The sequence below is a fragment of the Schistocerca cancellata genome, chromosome 8 (assembly GCF_023864275.1).
Source record: "Schistocerca cancellata isolate TAMUIC-IGC-003103 chromosome 8, iqSchCanc2.1, whole genome shotgun sequence".
NCBI classification, from domain to species: Eukaryota; Metazoa; Arthropoda; class Insecta; order Orthoptera; family Acrididae; genus Schistocerca; species Schistocerca cancellata.
In genome coordinates this window covers 298,911,561-298,926,145 of record NC_064633.1, presented here as the reverse complement: position 1 = coordinate 298,926,145, position 14,585 = coordinate 298,911,561, and the positions used below count along the sequence as shown (strand labels likewise).

General features: G+C 41.6%; 1 protein-coding gene across 1 annotated transcript; it reads left to right on the top strand.

Moving 5' to 3' along the window:
• The first annotated feature begins 11,320 nt into the window (after positions 1-11,320).
• LOC126095194 (cuticle protein 16.5-like) lies at positions 11,321-14,179 on the top strand. The gene is made up of 2 exons (XM_049909927.1): positions 11,321-11,358; positions 13,903-14,179. Exons 1-2 carry the CDS (start codon positions 11,347-11,349, stop codon positions 14,122-14,124), a joined length of 234 nt encoding a protein of 77 aa, XP_049765884.1. The 5' UTR covers positions 11,321-11,346; the 3' UTR covers positions 14,125-14,179.
• The last annotated feature ends 406 nt before the right edge of the window (positions 14,180-14,585 follow it).

The following is a 14,585-nucleotide window of genomic DNA, read 5'->3' as shown; positions in this document are numbered from 1 at the left end:
GTCAGAAGGGTTGACGAATAGAACTATGTAGTTTTACTGTTAAAATTCACAAAATGGTTAGTTAAAATTAACACATACGTCTGTGCTACAATTTGTAAGTGCTTGAGTACGACGGTGCGTAAAACGGCAAGTCAATGAAGATCAAGAAAAGATTGTATGTGGGAAATAATTATTACAGTCACAAGTTTTTGTACAATGGAAGCAGAGAGCGCCATGAACAGCACACTAGAAATCTTGACCGGTAGTGCTGAGTGTGAGAGTGACATATTTTATTTATAAGTGGCCAAAACAACTTTCTTTTATTAATTGTAAAATTAGACGACGTAATCGATTAGACATTTAAAATTCTCTACGGGATTGTTGACTATATTTATTTAGTTACTGCTTATTTAACCTGAACAGAGTATGGCCTTGTGAACGTGTTTCTTGAATACCAGCACAGAATTCAACTACGTTAAATTTCCTGCAGAAGAGTCTTGTTCATTTTTTCTGTAGGACATAAGTTTGGGCGTAGCGAGCGAGACAATGTGGGAACCTCTCTCGAATTAATATCGCGGGTTGCATAAAACGAAGTAGGTAGGTGTAGCCGAAACACCTGTGTTATTTAGATTAGTACGTGCGCTAGTTAATGCTTAGAAATAACTGACATTGCTCGTTGTCGATTACCAGCGTCCTTCTCTTCCGAATTTCAGAATGCAGTTGATATTCTTCCATATCAATACAAATAAAGTCTTCTGCTTGCAGAGACTCAAGGTAGTCAGATTTCGCAATATAAATTTTATTTCTATTTGGTTCATATACTTCTTTCTCGTTTTTGTCCTGGCTTGTTCACCATATCAGTACTCAGTTAACAGGAAAGTTAGAAATAATACATAAAAATACTGAACCTAACAGCTTTTGCTGCAGCGGCGAGCGTATGTCTCGACCTGAAGCATTTGCTGCGTTGGCGGCAGAGCAAATCGCTACTGTGAAAACGCTATTGTGTGTACAATTCACGTCAAACAATAACGTTTGCAATAAGCCAGGAATAATATTAGCAATGCTCTCATGTTGCTTGGAAACGTGCAAGTAGCGACGAGAATTTATGTGTCAAAGGCAGCCCTGCGAACTCTAACAATGACGTAGTTTTCACCGCAGAAGCACACATTCACTCTGATACGTTGCACATTGCCTCCAGGGCCCAGAAACTTACCGATAAGTAGTTGTGAGCGTAGGGTTTGATGGCGCATTTCACACACTGCGATAGCTGAATATGTTCTGGCCCGTACGCGATGCATGCATTTCAAATATGTGGAGTTACTTTTACCATAATTCAAGCGAAATGTTGAACGCGGACGACGGAGATACAAGCCTGATATCTTCATGTAAGAAACACTACTGTAAACAAAACATCGGCATTTTTGCTAACGAGCCCTGGCACGAGATGTTTTAGCAAGATTTACCTTTCGTTTGGCATGACATTGGCGAGTAATAGTAGACATCGTTGAGGAAGCACGACAATTGAATTTAAGTCCCTTGTGTGAGAAGAGATGTTTCACGTGGAGTAGTCGTACCATCGTCCCTGCTAGTGTCAAGAACATACGTCGAGCGGTCATGGATTGTATGTACTTGAATGCAGCTGGCCTCTTAAATAGGAATTTCCATTAACTCAAACAATCAATGACTAACGAGAAAAAAATGAAGATAAAGTGACTAGTGAAATATTTTTATAAATATGAGTCGCATCTTATAATTTGAAATATATGGCTTTTTACTAAAAAAAACTGCTCAAAGTTTAAAGTATCAGCAGACTTCCCACTTTGTTAATCCATATAGTGAGCCTTAATACCAGTGCTGCTCATTATAAACTCATAACATGTCCGCTGCTTCACTTCCGTATCTCTTTGATCGAATTCTTACCTCGTTCACAAATTGTAACAACTTCTAAATTGCTCAAGGTAAACAAAGTCATAGAAGTATGGTCTTTGCTAATTGTTCTTGTCACCAGAATGGTAGCTGCCGTCCAATGCTTATTTTAATCATGCCTGTGCTTTCTTATGGTGGTATTTGCCTAGAAGCCTCATCCTTTGACACCTGTGTCCTTATTTCTAACCACGTTGTCAAATACCAGTTTTCACAGCTCTAGTTTCAAAATATTTTACCAGTTCTTTAATAATAATTTATTTAAAAAAAATTCGCCTACTGTTTTACCTCCATAAATAGAATTGAAAAAAAAATACTGAAACACTATTTTCTGAATATCTGGCCGAGAAAACCAATACCTATTTTAGTAAGTCTAGCTTCAAAATTGCCTGAATAGTGACATGTCTTCAAAAACATGTCGTCCCTTAATTCACCCCCTTAGGGCCGGATTTTCGAAAAATCGCTTCTTGAACAACTATTAAAGTATAAGATCAACATCTTCTGCAGATTTAAAGTTTCTACCCTTAGTGGTTTTGGCTCGGTGATGATGAGTCAGTGAGTAAGTGAGTCAGGCAAGACGTTGCCATCGACATATAGAGATGACGTGTCAAAGTAGAAATAAACTTTCGCGTAACACAGGCACTACTGGCTGCCACACTCTCCCGTATACGATAGAAGCGTTAGTCCACACGAAAATAGTGTGTTTTGGCTCAGGAAGTCTTCAGGACAAACTTTCTAACGGAAGTGAGTCTACAAATTCTGTTAGTTAAGTTAATGAAAAACAGATTAACGATAGGAAGTCATCAGGTACTATGACACATCTTAACGAAAGGGTATCATCAGGTGCAGTGAACTCCTTAACCCACCTCGGTTGGGCGAAATCGCTGAAGGATGCCTTTGCGGCGGGGCTCGATTGGCATGTAAGCATGTTCGCATACTGGTGATGGGTGGGATAGTAACTGCCAGTTATTGGCTGGAAAGGTGAGGAGAGGTGGTGGCGTGAAGTTCCTGACCACCAGTTATTGCGTCAGTGACAAGGATTAAATTTCAAACCATTCCGGAGTGTCTCTTGAAGTGAGGCTATGGTGATACCTCCATTGGATGGAGACTCTGAGCTCGGACGGGCCCCTTGGTGCTCTTTGAAAGAAATAGGCCACGTTCTGGTTGCCGAGAAACCTAGGACCAAAGCTAATATTCGGACCTCTCATTCAGTATCCTTACGTGCCATTGACATCCTCACCACCGTTCACAAGAGTCGTTTAAGAAGTTCCACAGTTCTCCTTGGAATCAAGGAAACGAGGGGCAATATCCAAAACGAAGCAATTTTCTACTCTGGTCAACAAAATACACAAAAAAATTTCCGATCTTGTGACAGTATTCAGGTTAATGGCAACGAAGGAAAGACATATGCCGAAGGGAATCAACTCCAAAAGAAGACGCAACACACCTGTATTTTTAAATTAGTAATCTTACTGTTAAAAAAGAAATCTAGTAAAGAGAGGAAACAGTAGTAGGAAACTACTAGTCTTAAAAGATTTATAATAGTACGGTCATATATTCTAACCAAAGGACACAGAGATTTCGGTCAAAAAGGAAAGTTGGAGTGGTATACGTAAATACACTGAAGTGACTAAAGTCGTGGGATACGTCATAATATCGTGTAGGTCCTCCTTTTGTCCGATATGGTGCAGCAACACGACGTGACATTGACGACATTGGAAGTCTCCTGCAGAAATACTGAGTCATACTGCCTCTCCAGCCGTCCGTAATTGCGAATTGTCCAGATCATTTGCTGGAACTGTCCAGAATGTTCTTCATACCAGTCACAGAGAGCTGTGGCCTGGTGACAGGACGCATTGCCATGGGAATATGAGCACCATGAATGGTTGCAAATGGCTTCCAAGTAGCTGGACATAGCCATTTCCAGTGAATGATCGGTTCAGTTGGGCCAGAAGATCGAGTACAATCCATGTGCACACGGTCAACACAGTAATGGAGCCACCACCAACTTGCATAGTGCCTTGTTGACATCGAGGTGTCTGCGCCACACTCGAACCTTGCTATTAGCTCTTACCAACTAAAATGAGGACTCATCTGATGGGGCCACGGTTTTCCCGTCGTGTAAGGTCGAACCGCTATGGTCAAGAGTCCAGGAATGGCGCTGCAGACGAAGTTCTTACCAACGGCACTCGTGTCGTTCATCTGGTGCCACAGCCAATTAACCAAAAATTTCGCTGCACTTTACTAACGGATACTTTCTTCGTACGACCCACATTGATTTCTGCGGTTATTTCACGCATTGTTGCTTGGCTATTAGCACTGAAAACTGTACGTAAACGCCGCTTCTCTCGATCCTCAAGTAAAGTCCGTCGGCTACTTCGTTATCTGTGGTGACATCTAATGCCTGAAATCTGGTATTCTGGAAGCCATCTTGGTCCTGTGAATCTCGGAATATGGAATTCCCTAACGATTTTCGAAATGGAATGTCCCTTGCGTCTAGCTCCAATTACCACTCCTAGTTCAAAGTCTGTTAATTCCTGTCGCGCGGCCATAATCACGTAGGAAACTTTCTACCAGAGTACAAATAATAGCTCCACCAATGCACTATCCTTTTATACCTTGTGTACATCTGTGGATTTGCATATCACTATTCCACGACTTTTTGTCACTCGAGTGAATGGCTCAGTATTTCATACTACATCTTTTTTGTGACAGCTAGCGCCTATATTTCGTTAGAACTGCCAGATACTGGAGCGGTGGTAACGAAAGGAGACATCTTAAGGTCACACTCGCCGCCTCTATTGCCATCTATGCGCTGCTAGCAGTGTATTAGTACAGCCCCAGCAGAATGTTCTGTATTACGTGAGTTATCGTGTGTTCAAGTCTGTTTTCAATCTTCCATGGAAGGATACACTAATGTGTGTTTATTAGTGAGCGAAATGTAGGTGTACGGTCGTAGTACTCCGGTCGGTGTGTATCTAACGTACTGAAGTTTCTTACTGATCTAGCCAACAGTCAGGAAGCCAGAAATAACATGAACTTTGTGCAAGTTCATAAAATGGCCACGAAACCGTGTCCTATTTCCAAGTCGACTGTATTCTATACGAACAGTACAGTGACATCGGCAGAATCTTTAGATGTGTGCACGTGTTTCGATTCTCCACGATAATGAAAATCTATGGAATTTGGCGATTTTCAGAAAAAATTTGTGCGTAGGACTATATTTAGATACTACGCCAGACGAGTGTATCCGACGCTAGAAAATTATAGCGTGGTCTCCATGAAATAGTTAATTATTCTGTCTCGGAAACCTGCGTTCTTTGTCTTCTGCGCACACTTGATTTTTGATCAGACAGTGTAATGTTGGACGAAAATTTTAAATGGACTGCAGAGACAATGCAGCAGCAAGGACAACGTTTTGAGGTCAATGGTCTTATCTACATCTGCATCCATACTCCACAAGCCTCCTGACGGTGTGTGGTGTAGGGTACATTGAGTACCTCTATCGATTCTCCCTTCTATTCCACTCCCATATTGTTCGTGGTAAGAAAGATTGTCGGTATGCCTCTGTGTGGGCTCTAATCTCTCTGATTTTATCCTCATGGTCTCTTCGCGAGATATACGTATGAGGGAGCAATGTACTGCTTGACTCCTCGGTGAAGGTACGTTCTCGAAACTTCAACAAAAGCCTGTAGCGAGCTACTGAGCGTCTTTCTTGCAGAGTCTTCCTCTCGGCTTTATCTATCATTTCCGTAACGCTTTCGTGGTTACTAAATGATCCTGTAACGAAGTGCCCTGCTCTCCGTTGGATCTTCTCTATCTCTTCTATCAACCCTATCTGGTACGAATCCCACACCGGTTAGCAGTATTCAAGTAGTGGGCCAGCAAGTGTACTGTAACCTACTTCCTTTGTATTCGGACTGCATTTCCTTAGAATTCTTCTACTGAATCTCAGTCTGACATCTGCTTTACCGACGATTAATTTTATATGGTCATTCCATTTTAAATCACTCCTAATGCCTACTCCCAGATAATTTATGGAATTAACTGCTTCCTGTGTCTGACCTGCTATATTGTAGCTAAATGATAAAGAATCTTTCTTTCTGTGTATTCGTAGCACATTACACTTGTCTACATTGAGATTCAATTGCCATTCCCTGCAACATGCGTCAATTCGTTGCAGATCCTCCTTCATTTCAGTAAAATTTTCCATTGTTACAACCTCTCGATATACTACAGCATCATCTGTAAAAAGCGTCAGTGAACTTCCGAAGTTATCCACAAGGTCATTTATAAATCTAGGAACTCTTCAATCCAATCACACAATTGGTCTGATAGTCCATATGCTCTTAGTTTGCTCATTAAATGACTGTGGAAAACTGTATCAAACGCCTTGTGGAAGTCAAGAAACTCGGCATCTACCTGGGAAACTGTGTCTATGGCCCTCTGAGTCTGGTAGACAAGTAGCGAGAGCTAGGTCTCACACGATCGTCGTTTTCGAAACCCATGCTGATTCCTACAGAGTAGTATTATAGTCTGTAGGAAAGTTCTGAGGACAATATTCTTGTAGAATAAATCTTGTGGTTCACAAAACCATAGGCACAAGTATATTTTGCACGACTTTGACTGAAATATTGGCCTCAGAATACCAAAGTTAGTTTTGCGCAGTTTTATGGTTGATTTTGGTGATGGTTCAGTGAATAAGGATCAGTAAGAGTGGGAAAAAAATTTTGGTTAGATAGGGAATATTCTCGCTCGTATTCAGGCTAGCCGTCGGATATAAAATTCTGGCGGGGTCAAACAAGTAGTCTGGCGGCAATGCGCAGGGAGTCCCTCGCAAATAAATAGCGTTTTTACGTGACAGGATGAAGTAACGATGTCTGATACGTCACCAAAATTAATTTTATAATTTTGTTAACAACTTTTTCGCTGGAATTTTCCAGGAGGTCCGACAGAACGCAAATTCTCCAGCGATGATATTTTTCACTACGCGGGTGGAACTGTTTCACATTCTTACGGTATTTTATTTTTTATCTCTGAATATTTTTATATTTTCGCAATAAAATGTATATCATAAGCTTTTGTAGACTCTGCGAACGTTCATATATTTTTTCAGTCCCAATGTGTCAGCGTTTTTTTTTCACTGTTTGAAGAAACAAAATATTTTTCTTCAACATGTCGTGTAACGTTAATTTTTTTGTCTTTTGTAGCAGTAGGCAAGATTTTTCTTTTGGAAAATATTCCATAATATTTTACACTAAAACTAGAGATGCCAAATATTTTTTCGGAATATTTACTATGTTTGAAATTATCTCTAACTGGAAATGACCTTGAGGTTCCTGTACTTGGGACGGCCGCTGTAGAATCGATGATTTGTAACACCAGTATTGCCGACTTCGAATAAATACATTTTTGGTATCAGATGTGAAATTCCGGAAGCGAAATGTTATCTACAACTTGTGCAGAAACGAGACTGCAGTTGTGGGATTCGAAGGGTATTAAAGGAAAACAGAAGTTGTGAAGGATGTGAGGAAGGGTTGTAGTCTGATGTTATTCAGTATGTACATGGAGAAACTGGAGAAGGAAGGCAAAGAAAAATTTATAAAGGGACTTTAAGCTCAGGAGGAAGAAATAAAGATGTTGTGGTTTGTCAGTAACATTATAAACTTGTCAGAGGTGGCAAATGACTTGCAAAAGCAGGGGAATGCAACGGACGGTCCGTAGATAAGAGGTTATAAGGTTAATGTTAACATAAATAAAACAATGGTAATGGAAGGTAGTCGGATTAAATCAGACGATGCTGAGAAAATTACTTTAAGAAATGAGACACAAAAGTAGTAGATGAGTTTGGCCGTGTTTGCAGCAAAATAACTCATGGTAGTCGAAGTAGAGAGAGTTTTGAAGGAAGGCAAGAGCAAGAAAATGTGTCTGGAAAAGAGAAACCCTGAATTGGAACATAAATTTAAAATGTTATGAAGTGTTTGCTGAAAGTATTTGTTTGCTGTATTATCTTGTGAAAGATGGATAATAACGAATGAAGTGCTGAATAAAATTGAGGTAAAAAGTAATTTGAGCCACAACTCGACTAAAAGAAGGGATCAGTCAATAGAACACATACTCAGTCATCAAGAAGTTATGAGTTTGATAATGGAGGGAACTGTTGCTGGTAAAAATTGTAGATGGTGACCATGACTTGAATAAAATAAGCATATTGAGCATAATAACTTTAAGAAAGTAAAATCGTTTTTAGTGGATGAACATAGAATTGCTTGCTTCTGAAAGAGATATGACTCCACAAACCAGTACGTATATTTTTGTACAGAGAAAACTGTCAATAACTTCTGTGTTCAGAAATTAACTTTTCCTTTTTTATTAATACTAAATAAATATGGTTTTAATAACTCACTGTATCACTTTTACGTTATTGAAATTCGGAATTGTTGATAGCTAAAAAGTGTAATTGTTGAAGCTTACATGTTTGTCTTGATGGTTGTACGGTGTACTCACAGTAACGGCCAGTTAAATAACTGATAAAATATAAAGAAACAGTATGCTACATTATACAAGTGTCTGACATTGCAGATATTCTACAGTTAACGTTGGTATACCTATGGTAGCGGTTACCTTGATGTCAACGTTTGAAACCGAGCTAGATTAGCACAATGGACTCGCATTCGGGAGGACGACGTTTCAAATCGACGTACGATCATCTAGATTTACATTTTCCGTGATTTCCATGAATCGCTCTAGGCAAACGCCAGGGGGTTCCTTTGACAGTGGATGACCGATTTCCTTCCCCATGTCTGAAATATTTCGAGCTGCTGCTCCGTCAGTAATGACCTGAATGTCCACGGGACGTTAAACTTTAATATCCCTAATCCTCTGTTTACCGGTGTTTGACCTGCACCAAATGTGAGAAGAGAGGCTGATACCGTTTAGGAAGTGTGATAATCTTGAGTGCTGGCGGGGATGTAGACATCTAACCATGAAATTATGATTTATTACAGCCTTAAATGAATGTCGTCTCTGAGCACTTCCTTTTCATTATCCGACCCTTTCAGTTCACTCGCACTCACAGTAGGATTTTAATTCCTGTTTTGCACACGTGGTGTCCTGAGAAGTCCGCACCAACCTCTTTCCTTTGTATGCCGCCATCAGTACTATTTATTGATTTCCACTTCATTATTGCTTGCTATCGACTGGCTGGTTGGAAAATTAAGCATCAAACAGTGAACGTAACGATTCTATAGATCTGACCGCGAGCCTACGAGGCTTGCCCTGTTTATTCGCCCACATTGTTAAGTAACTCATTCCCTTCTAACTTCTGTTATATTAATGAAGAAGTTGCAATATATGACCACTCTTGTATAACACAGTTAATTTGTTCGAGTATAAATTCAACTATTACGTTACTACTTGTTCTGATCACACACTTACTGCAACAGAAATCACTCATCTATCACGACATTTATGCCATTGTCGATTTCTTATCGTACGATAGCCTTTTAGTTATATGATAATTCCCTCTAAACGAAATTGTTTCTGAGCTTCAAAATTATTACACTACTGGTCATTAAAATTGCTACACCAAGAAGAAATGCAGATGATAAACGGACATTCATTGGACAAATATATTATACTATAACTGGCATGTGACTACATTTTCACGCAATTCGGGTGCATAGATCCTGAGAAATCAGTACCCAGAACAACAAACTCTGGCCGTAATAACGGCCTTGATACGACTGGGCATTGAGTCAAACAGAGCTTGGATAGCGTGTACAGGTACATCTGCCCATGCTCCACAGTTCATCAAGAGTAGTTACTGGCGTATAGTGACGAGCCAGTTGTTCGGCCACCTGACCGGACGTTTTAAATTGGCGAGAGATCTGAAGAATGTGCTGGGCAGGACAGCAGTCGAACATTCTTTGTATCCAGAAAGGCCGGTACAGGACTTGTAACATGCAGTCGTGCATTATCCTGCTGAAATGTAGGGTTTCGCAGGGATAGAATGAAGGGTAAAGCCACGGGTCGTAACACATCTAAAATGCAACGTCCACTGTTCAAAGTTCCGTCAGTGAAGTGCAAGAGGTGGCTGAGACGTGTAACCAGTGGCACCCCATGCCATCACGGCAGGTGATACGCCAGTATGGCGATGACGAATACACGCTTCCAATTTGCGTTCACCACGATGTCGCCAAACACGGATGCGACCATCATGATTCAGTAAACAGAACCTGGATTCATCCGAAATAATGATGTTTTGCCATTCGTGCACCCAGGTTCGTCTTTGAGCACACCATCGCTGGCGCTCCAGATTGTGAAGCAGCGTCAAGGGTAACCGCAGCCATGGTCTTCAAACTGCTAGTCCATGATGCTACAAACGTCGTCGAACAGTTCGTGCAGATGGTTGTTGTCTTGCAAACGCCCCCATCTGTTGACTCAGCGATCGAGGCGTGGCTGCACGATCTGTTACAGCCATGCGGATAAGTTGCCTGTCATCTCGACTGCTAGTGATACGAGGCCGTTGGGATCCAGCATGGCGTTTCGTATGACCCTTCTGAACCCACCAATTCCATATTCTGCTAACAGTCATTGGATCTCGACCAACGCGAGCATCAATGTCGCGATACGATAAACCGCAATCGCGATAGGCTACAATCCGACCTTTATCAAAGTCGGAATCGTGATGGTACGCATTTCTCCTTCTTACACGAGGTATCACAACAACGTTTCACTAGTCAACGCCGGTCAACTGCTGTTTGTGTATGAGAAATCGGTTGGAAACTTTCCTCATGTCAGCACGTTGTAGGTGTCGTCATCGGCGCCAAACTTGTGTGAATGCTGTGAAAAGCTAATCATTTACATATCACAGCATCTTCTTCCTGTCGGTTAAATGTCGTGTCTGTAGCACGTCATCTTCGTCGTGCAGCAATTTTAATGGCCCGTAGTGTATTTTGACCACTATCACGTGATGGTTGTGGCGAAATCCGAACAATTTTTCCACAAAAGTATGTCACATTTAGGTAAGATTTCATAAAACCAGCTAGTATTTTGTTTAGTAGGTCATAAATAAAGGCGACATTTTCCAGTCTCTCTTACAAATATGCGTGGATCTAACGCTAACGAAATTTACTGTTCAGAAGTGTTACGTGGTGCGCAGTATCAGACAGTATAGTGTTTCAAAATCTGGCAAGGCACAGGATTTCGGGCCTCTGGCATGCAGAGCACACGGGCAGCCGTTTTCGAGACAGATTGGCGCAACGTGTTGCGTCGAGGCTGGCAGGTAAACTCGTGTCCAGCGCTTGGGATTCCGTGCCGGCGCCTACGTGCTCTGGCGACGGACGGGCGGATCCCGTCGTCAGCGACGGACCGTATATAAGGGCCTGACACTGCTCGTTGTGCCACAGTGTGTTCAGCAAGCAGCCACACAGCCACCCCAACATGTTCAAGACTGTGAGTAACGCTTCTGTTAACAGTACTGCGCTGGTCAAAGTATTGCCTTCACTCGACGGTGTATCTCAACTGTAGAAGCATGAATATCCTCTGTGTCGTTTATTGAAGGCGTACTATGCGCACTCTATCTAAATGTGTGCGTGGTAGAACAAAGTTGCCAGCAGTTCTTGTGAGCTAGTAGTGGGGTTTCATTGACTTTCCGATACTTATGCCTGAGCAGTATAGCTTCTCCTGTGATATTACGAAGTGTAACATGCAGTAGGTAGGTTCGAACTCTATCCCTAATTTCCCAGTAACATAATTAGATCTCCTTTGTCACGCAGCCTCCGAACCAATTTCTATGGATTTCGTTTCAGAGGGGTAAATAATTTAGGCGCGGTGGGAGACCCAGTAGCAAGCACAAATGGAAAGCAAGTTCTTTTAAACGCATGAATTCATCTATTCTGCAGATGAGGAGTGGAGCTATCGCGTCGTGTGCAAAACCGTCTTCGGCTTACAAACTGGGTGCGTCAAATGGAAAGGTATTCGCTTTACCTGCACAGCACTCTGCATACTTTTCTTTAATATGGAATGTTCCTATTTGTGTAAAGGATGGTGTTTCGTATATAAACTGTTACCTCACGTTGCGGTAATGGCTATTTGACCCATGAAGTTTGCTTTGTAGTAAGCGAATAAGAACACGGATCTGAAAGTGTAAGAGCCGGCCGGGGTGGCCGAGCGGTTCTAGGCGCTACAGTCTGGAACCGTACGACCGCTACGGTTGCAGGTTCGAATCCTGCCTCGGACATGGATGTGTGTGATGTCCTTAGGTTAGTTAGGTTTAAGTAGTTCTAAATTCTAGGGGACCGATGACCTCAGAAATTGAGTGCCATAGTGTTCAGAGCCATTTGAACCATTTGAACCAAAGTGTAAGAGTCTGATGACAATACACATAGCCAGGATCACTCACATTTCAAATCGATATGAATACTTTTGCCTATGTGTCCAGTGTTTTATTCCTTGACAGAGGCATGTCAGACTTACTACTTAGAATGAAAAACATTTACAGTTGTTCAAGGAAGCATTCAAAAACTATCTGCTTCGTGGTGACCATCATACATTAGAGAACTGTACCAGCGTGAATAACACGCAATACTGTTTCGTTTGATTTCACACCCTACGATTCACTGAAGCGTAGCATTAAAGCAGTTTTAGGTTTCAAACATGTATTAGCACTGTCAAAAATGGTTAAAATGATGATTTAGGAGTACAGTGTCACCGAAGCTCAGTTTTATCATTAAACAGCTATGTAACATTGAACACCTATGTATTTTGTCTCTAATCAAGAATTAATGAAACAAACAATTTTTTCAAAACACAAAGTATTCTGATGTTATATATGCAACACGAAGCAATTGTTTATTTGGATAAAAGAGTGGGGGGCCTGAAGATGGCAAAATGAATTGCCGAAACTGGTTGCTTTCAGAATAAAATAAAATATCTTAATGTATACGACTGTTGGTGATGTTTATTGACACTGAGAAAACTTGAATTAAAAGTGATATTTATCTACGGCATTATGATGTATATTAATTTGGAGAAGCTGAGAGTTGGATCACAAACGATATGCGCTGCAATGGTAGCCCATTTTAATGTCAGAAGCAATGCATGTTTCCTAACACGTAGTTACTTCTCACTCGTAACAAAAGTTGATTAAGATATAAAAAACTTCGAACCGGTTTAATGAATAACAGTACTTACGTACAATGGCTAGAACTTTATTAATGGCAGCTATGTATTTACGATTCATAGAAAATTGAGTCATGTTTCAACGTTTCACTGTCCTTCTGAATAGTTATCAATAATGTATACAACCCGTTGCCAGCAATGTAGAAGTCATAGGATATTCTTAGCTTCAACAGTTGTCTTGATATTTCGAGTAGAGCAGTCTACTGCCCGACGAATGTGCTTTGTTCGTCATAGGAATCACGTTGAAATCACAAGAGCTTAAATGCGAGAATTGCGGTGGGTGGTACATCTCTTCCCAGTCACACCGATCGAACAAATCAGTCTCAAACTACGTCACAAGTGCCCGAATATTGTCCTGCAAAATGGTTGAAGGGTCCTGCGGAAAGTTTCGCCGTTCGCTAAGATTCTAAGACATTCATTTTTGAAACAAGGCTGGCGATGAGCGGAGGAAAAGAGGCTGCGACATCTTATAGCTAGCTTTCTTTTCTCAGAAGTTATTGCAGGTACGGCGATTCACTGGGAACTGCATCATTCTGTAAAATAGAAGTTATAAATAAGCTGTACGAATTAGCTAATTTACCCATTAGCTCTTGGCTTAATGAAATGAATACAAAGGGTGTATATAATTTATCTTTATCCATTTTAAATGTAAAAATGTGCGAAGAAATATCTTTCTCATTCTAAAGACTTGTTACTAAAGCTGATGACGGTGGGGAGTGTAGGGTAACCCACCATGATTGTCCTTACCATACGTAGAGGTAGCGGTCTCAGAAAGGTGGAGAACCAGAGGTATTTAACGTGACGTGTGCGTTGCAGGTGTTCGTCGTCCTCGCCCTGGCGGCCGCTTGCCAGGCCAGCCCCGCCCCCAAGCCGGCCCCCGGCCTGCTGTCGGCCGGCTACGTGGCCGCCGCCCCCGTCGCCTACACCGCCCCCGCTGTGGCCGCCGCCCCCGTCGCCTACACCGCCGCTGCGTACCCAGCCGCCTACGCCGCCGCCTACAGCGCCTACCCCGCTGCCAGAGCCGTCTACTACGGCTAGGCCTAAGATGTGTCGCAACCTGTGTCATGACAACAGAAGGATATTAAATATACTGCATCACTGAACACTTGTTTTTCTACCATCTTGTAATGCATTTTACACATATAAACAAGAGAAATAAGTTCACAGTAAATAAGGTGAAACTTAGGGATAAAATGACACTAAGGAAAGCAGGTACAATCTTCGCTGATAACTCTAACGGGAACTATGTTTCAAGAAACCCATGGAATACAGGAAGTAACGGCGAGGGATATATTGTAGTACGCACAGAGGAGCTAATGTTTGAAAATATTCCTCAACGCAGAATCGAGAGAAAGACATAAACAGAATCAGGAAAAATGCACGACGAACCTAAAAAGTGTCATACGGAGGGAGTGATCCATACCTAGCGTAACCTTACAGTGTCAGCCAGTCATGCCACACATTCAACAGTCAACCCAAGACATAACGTCATAAACAGA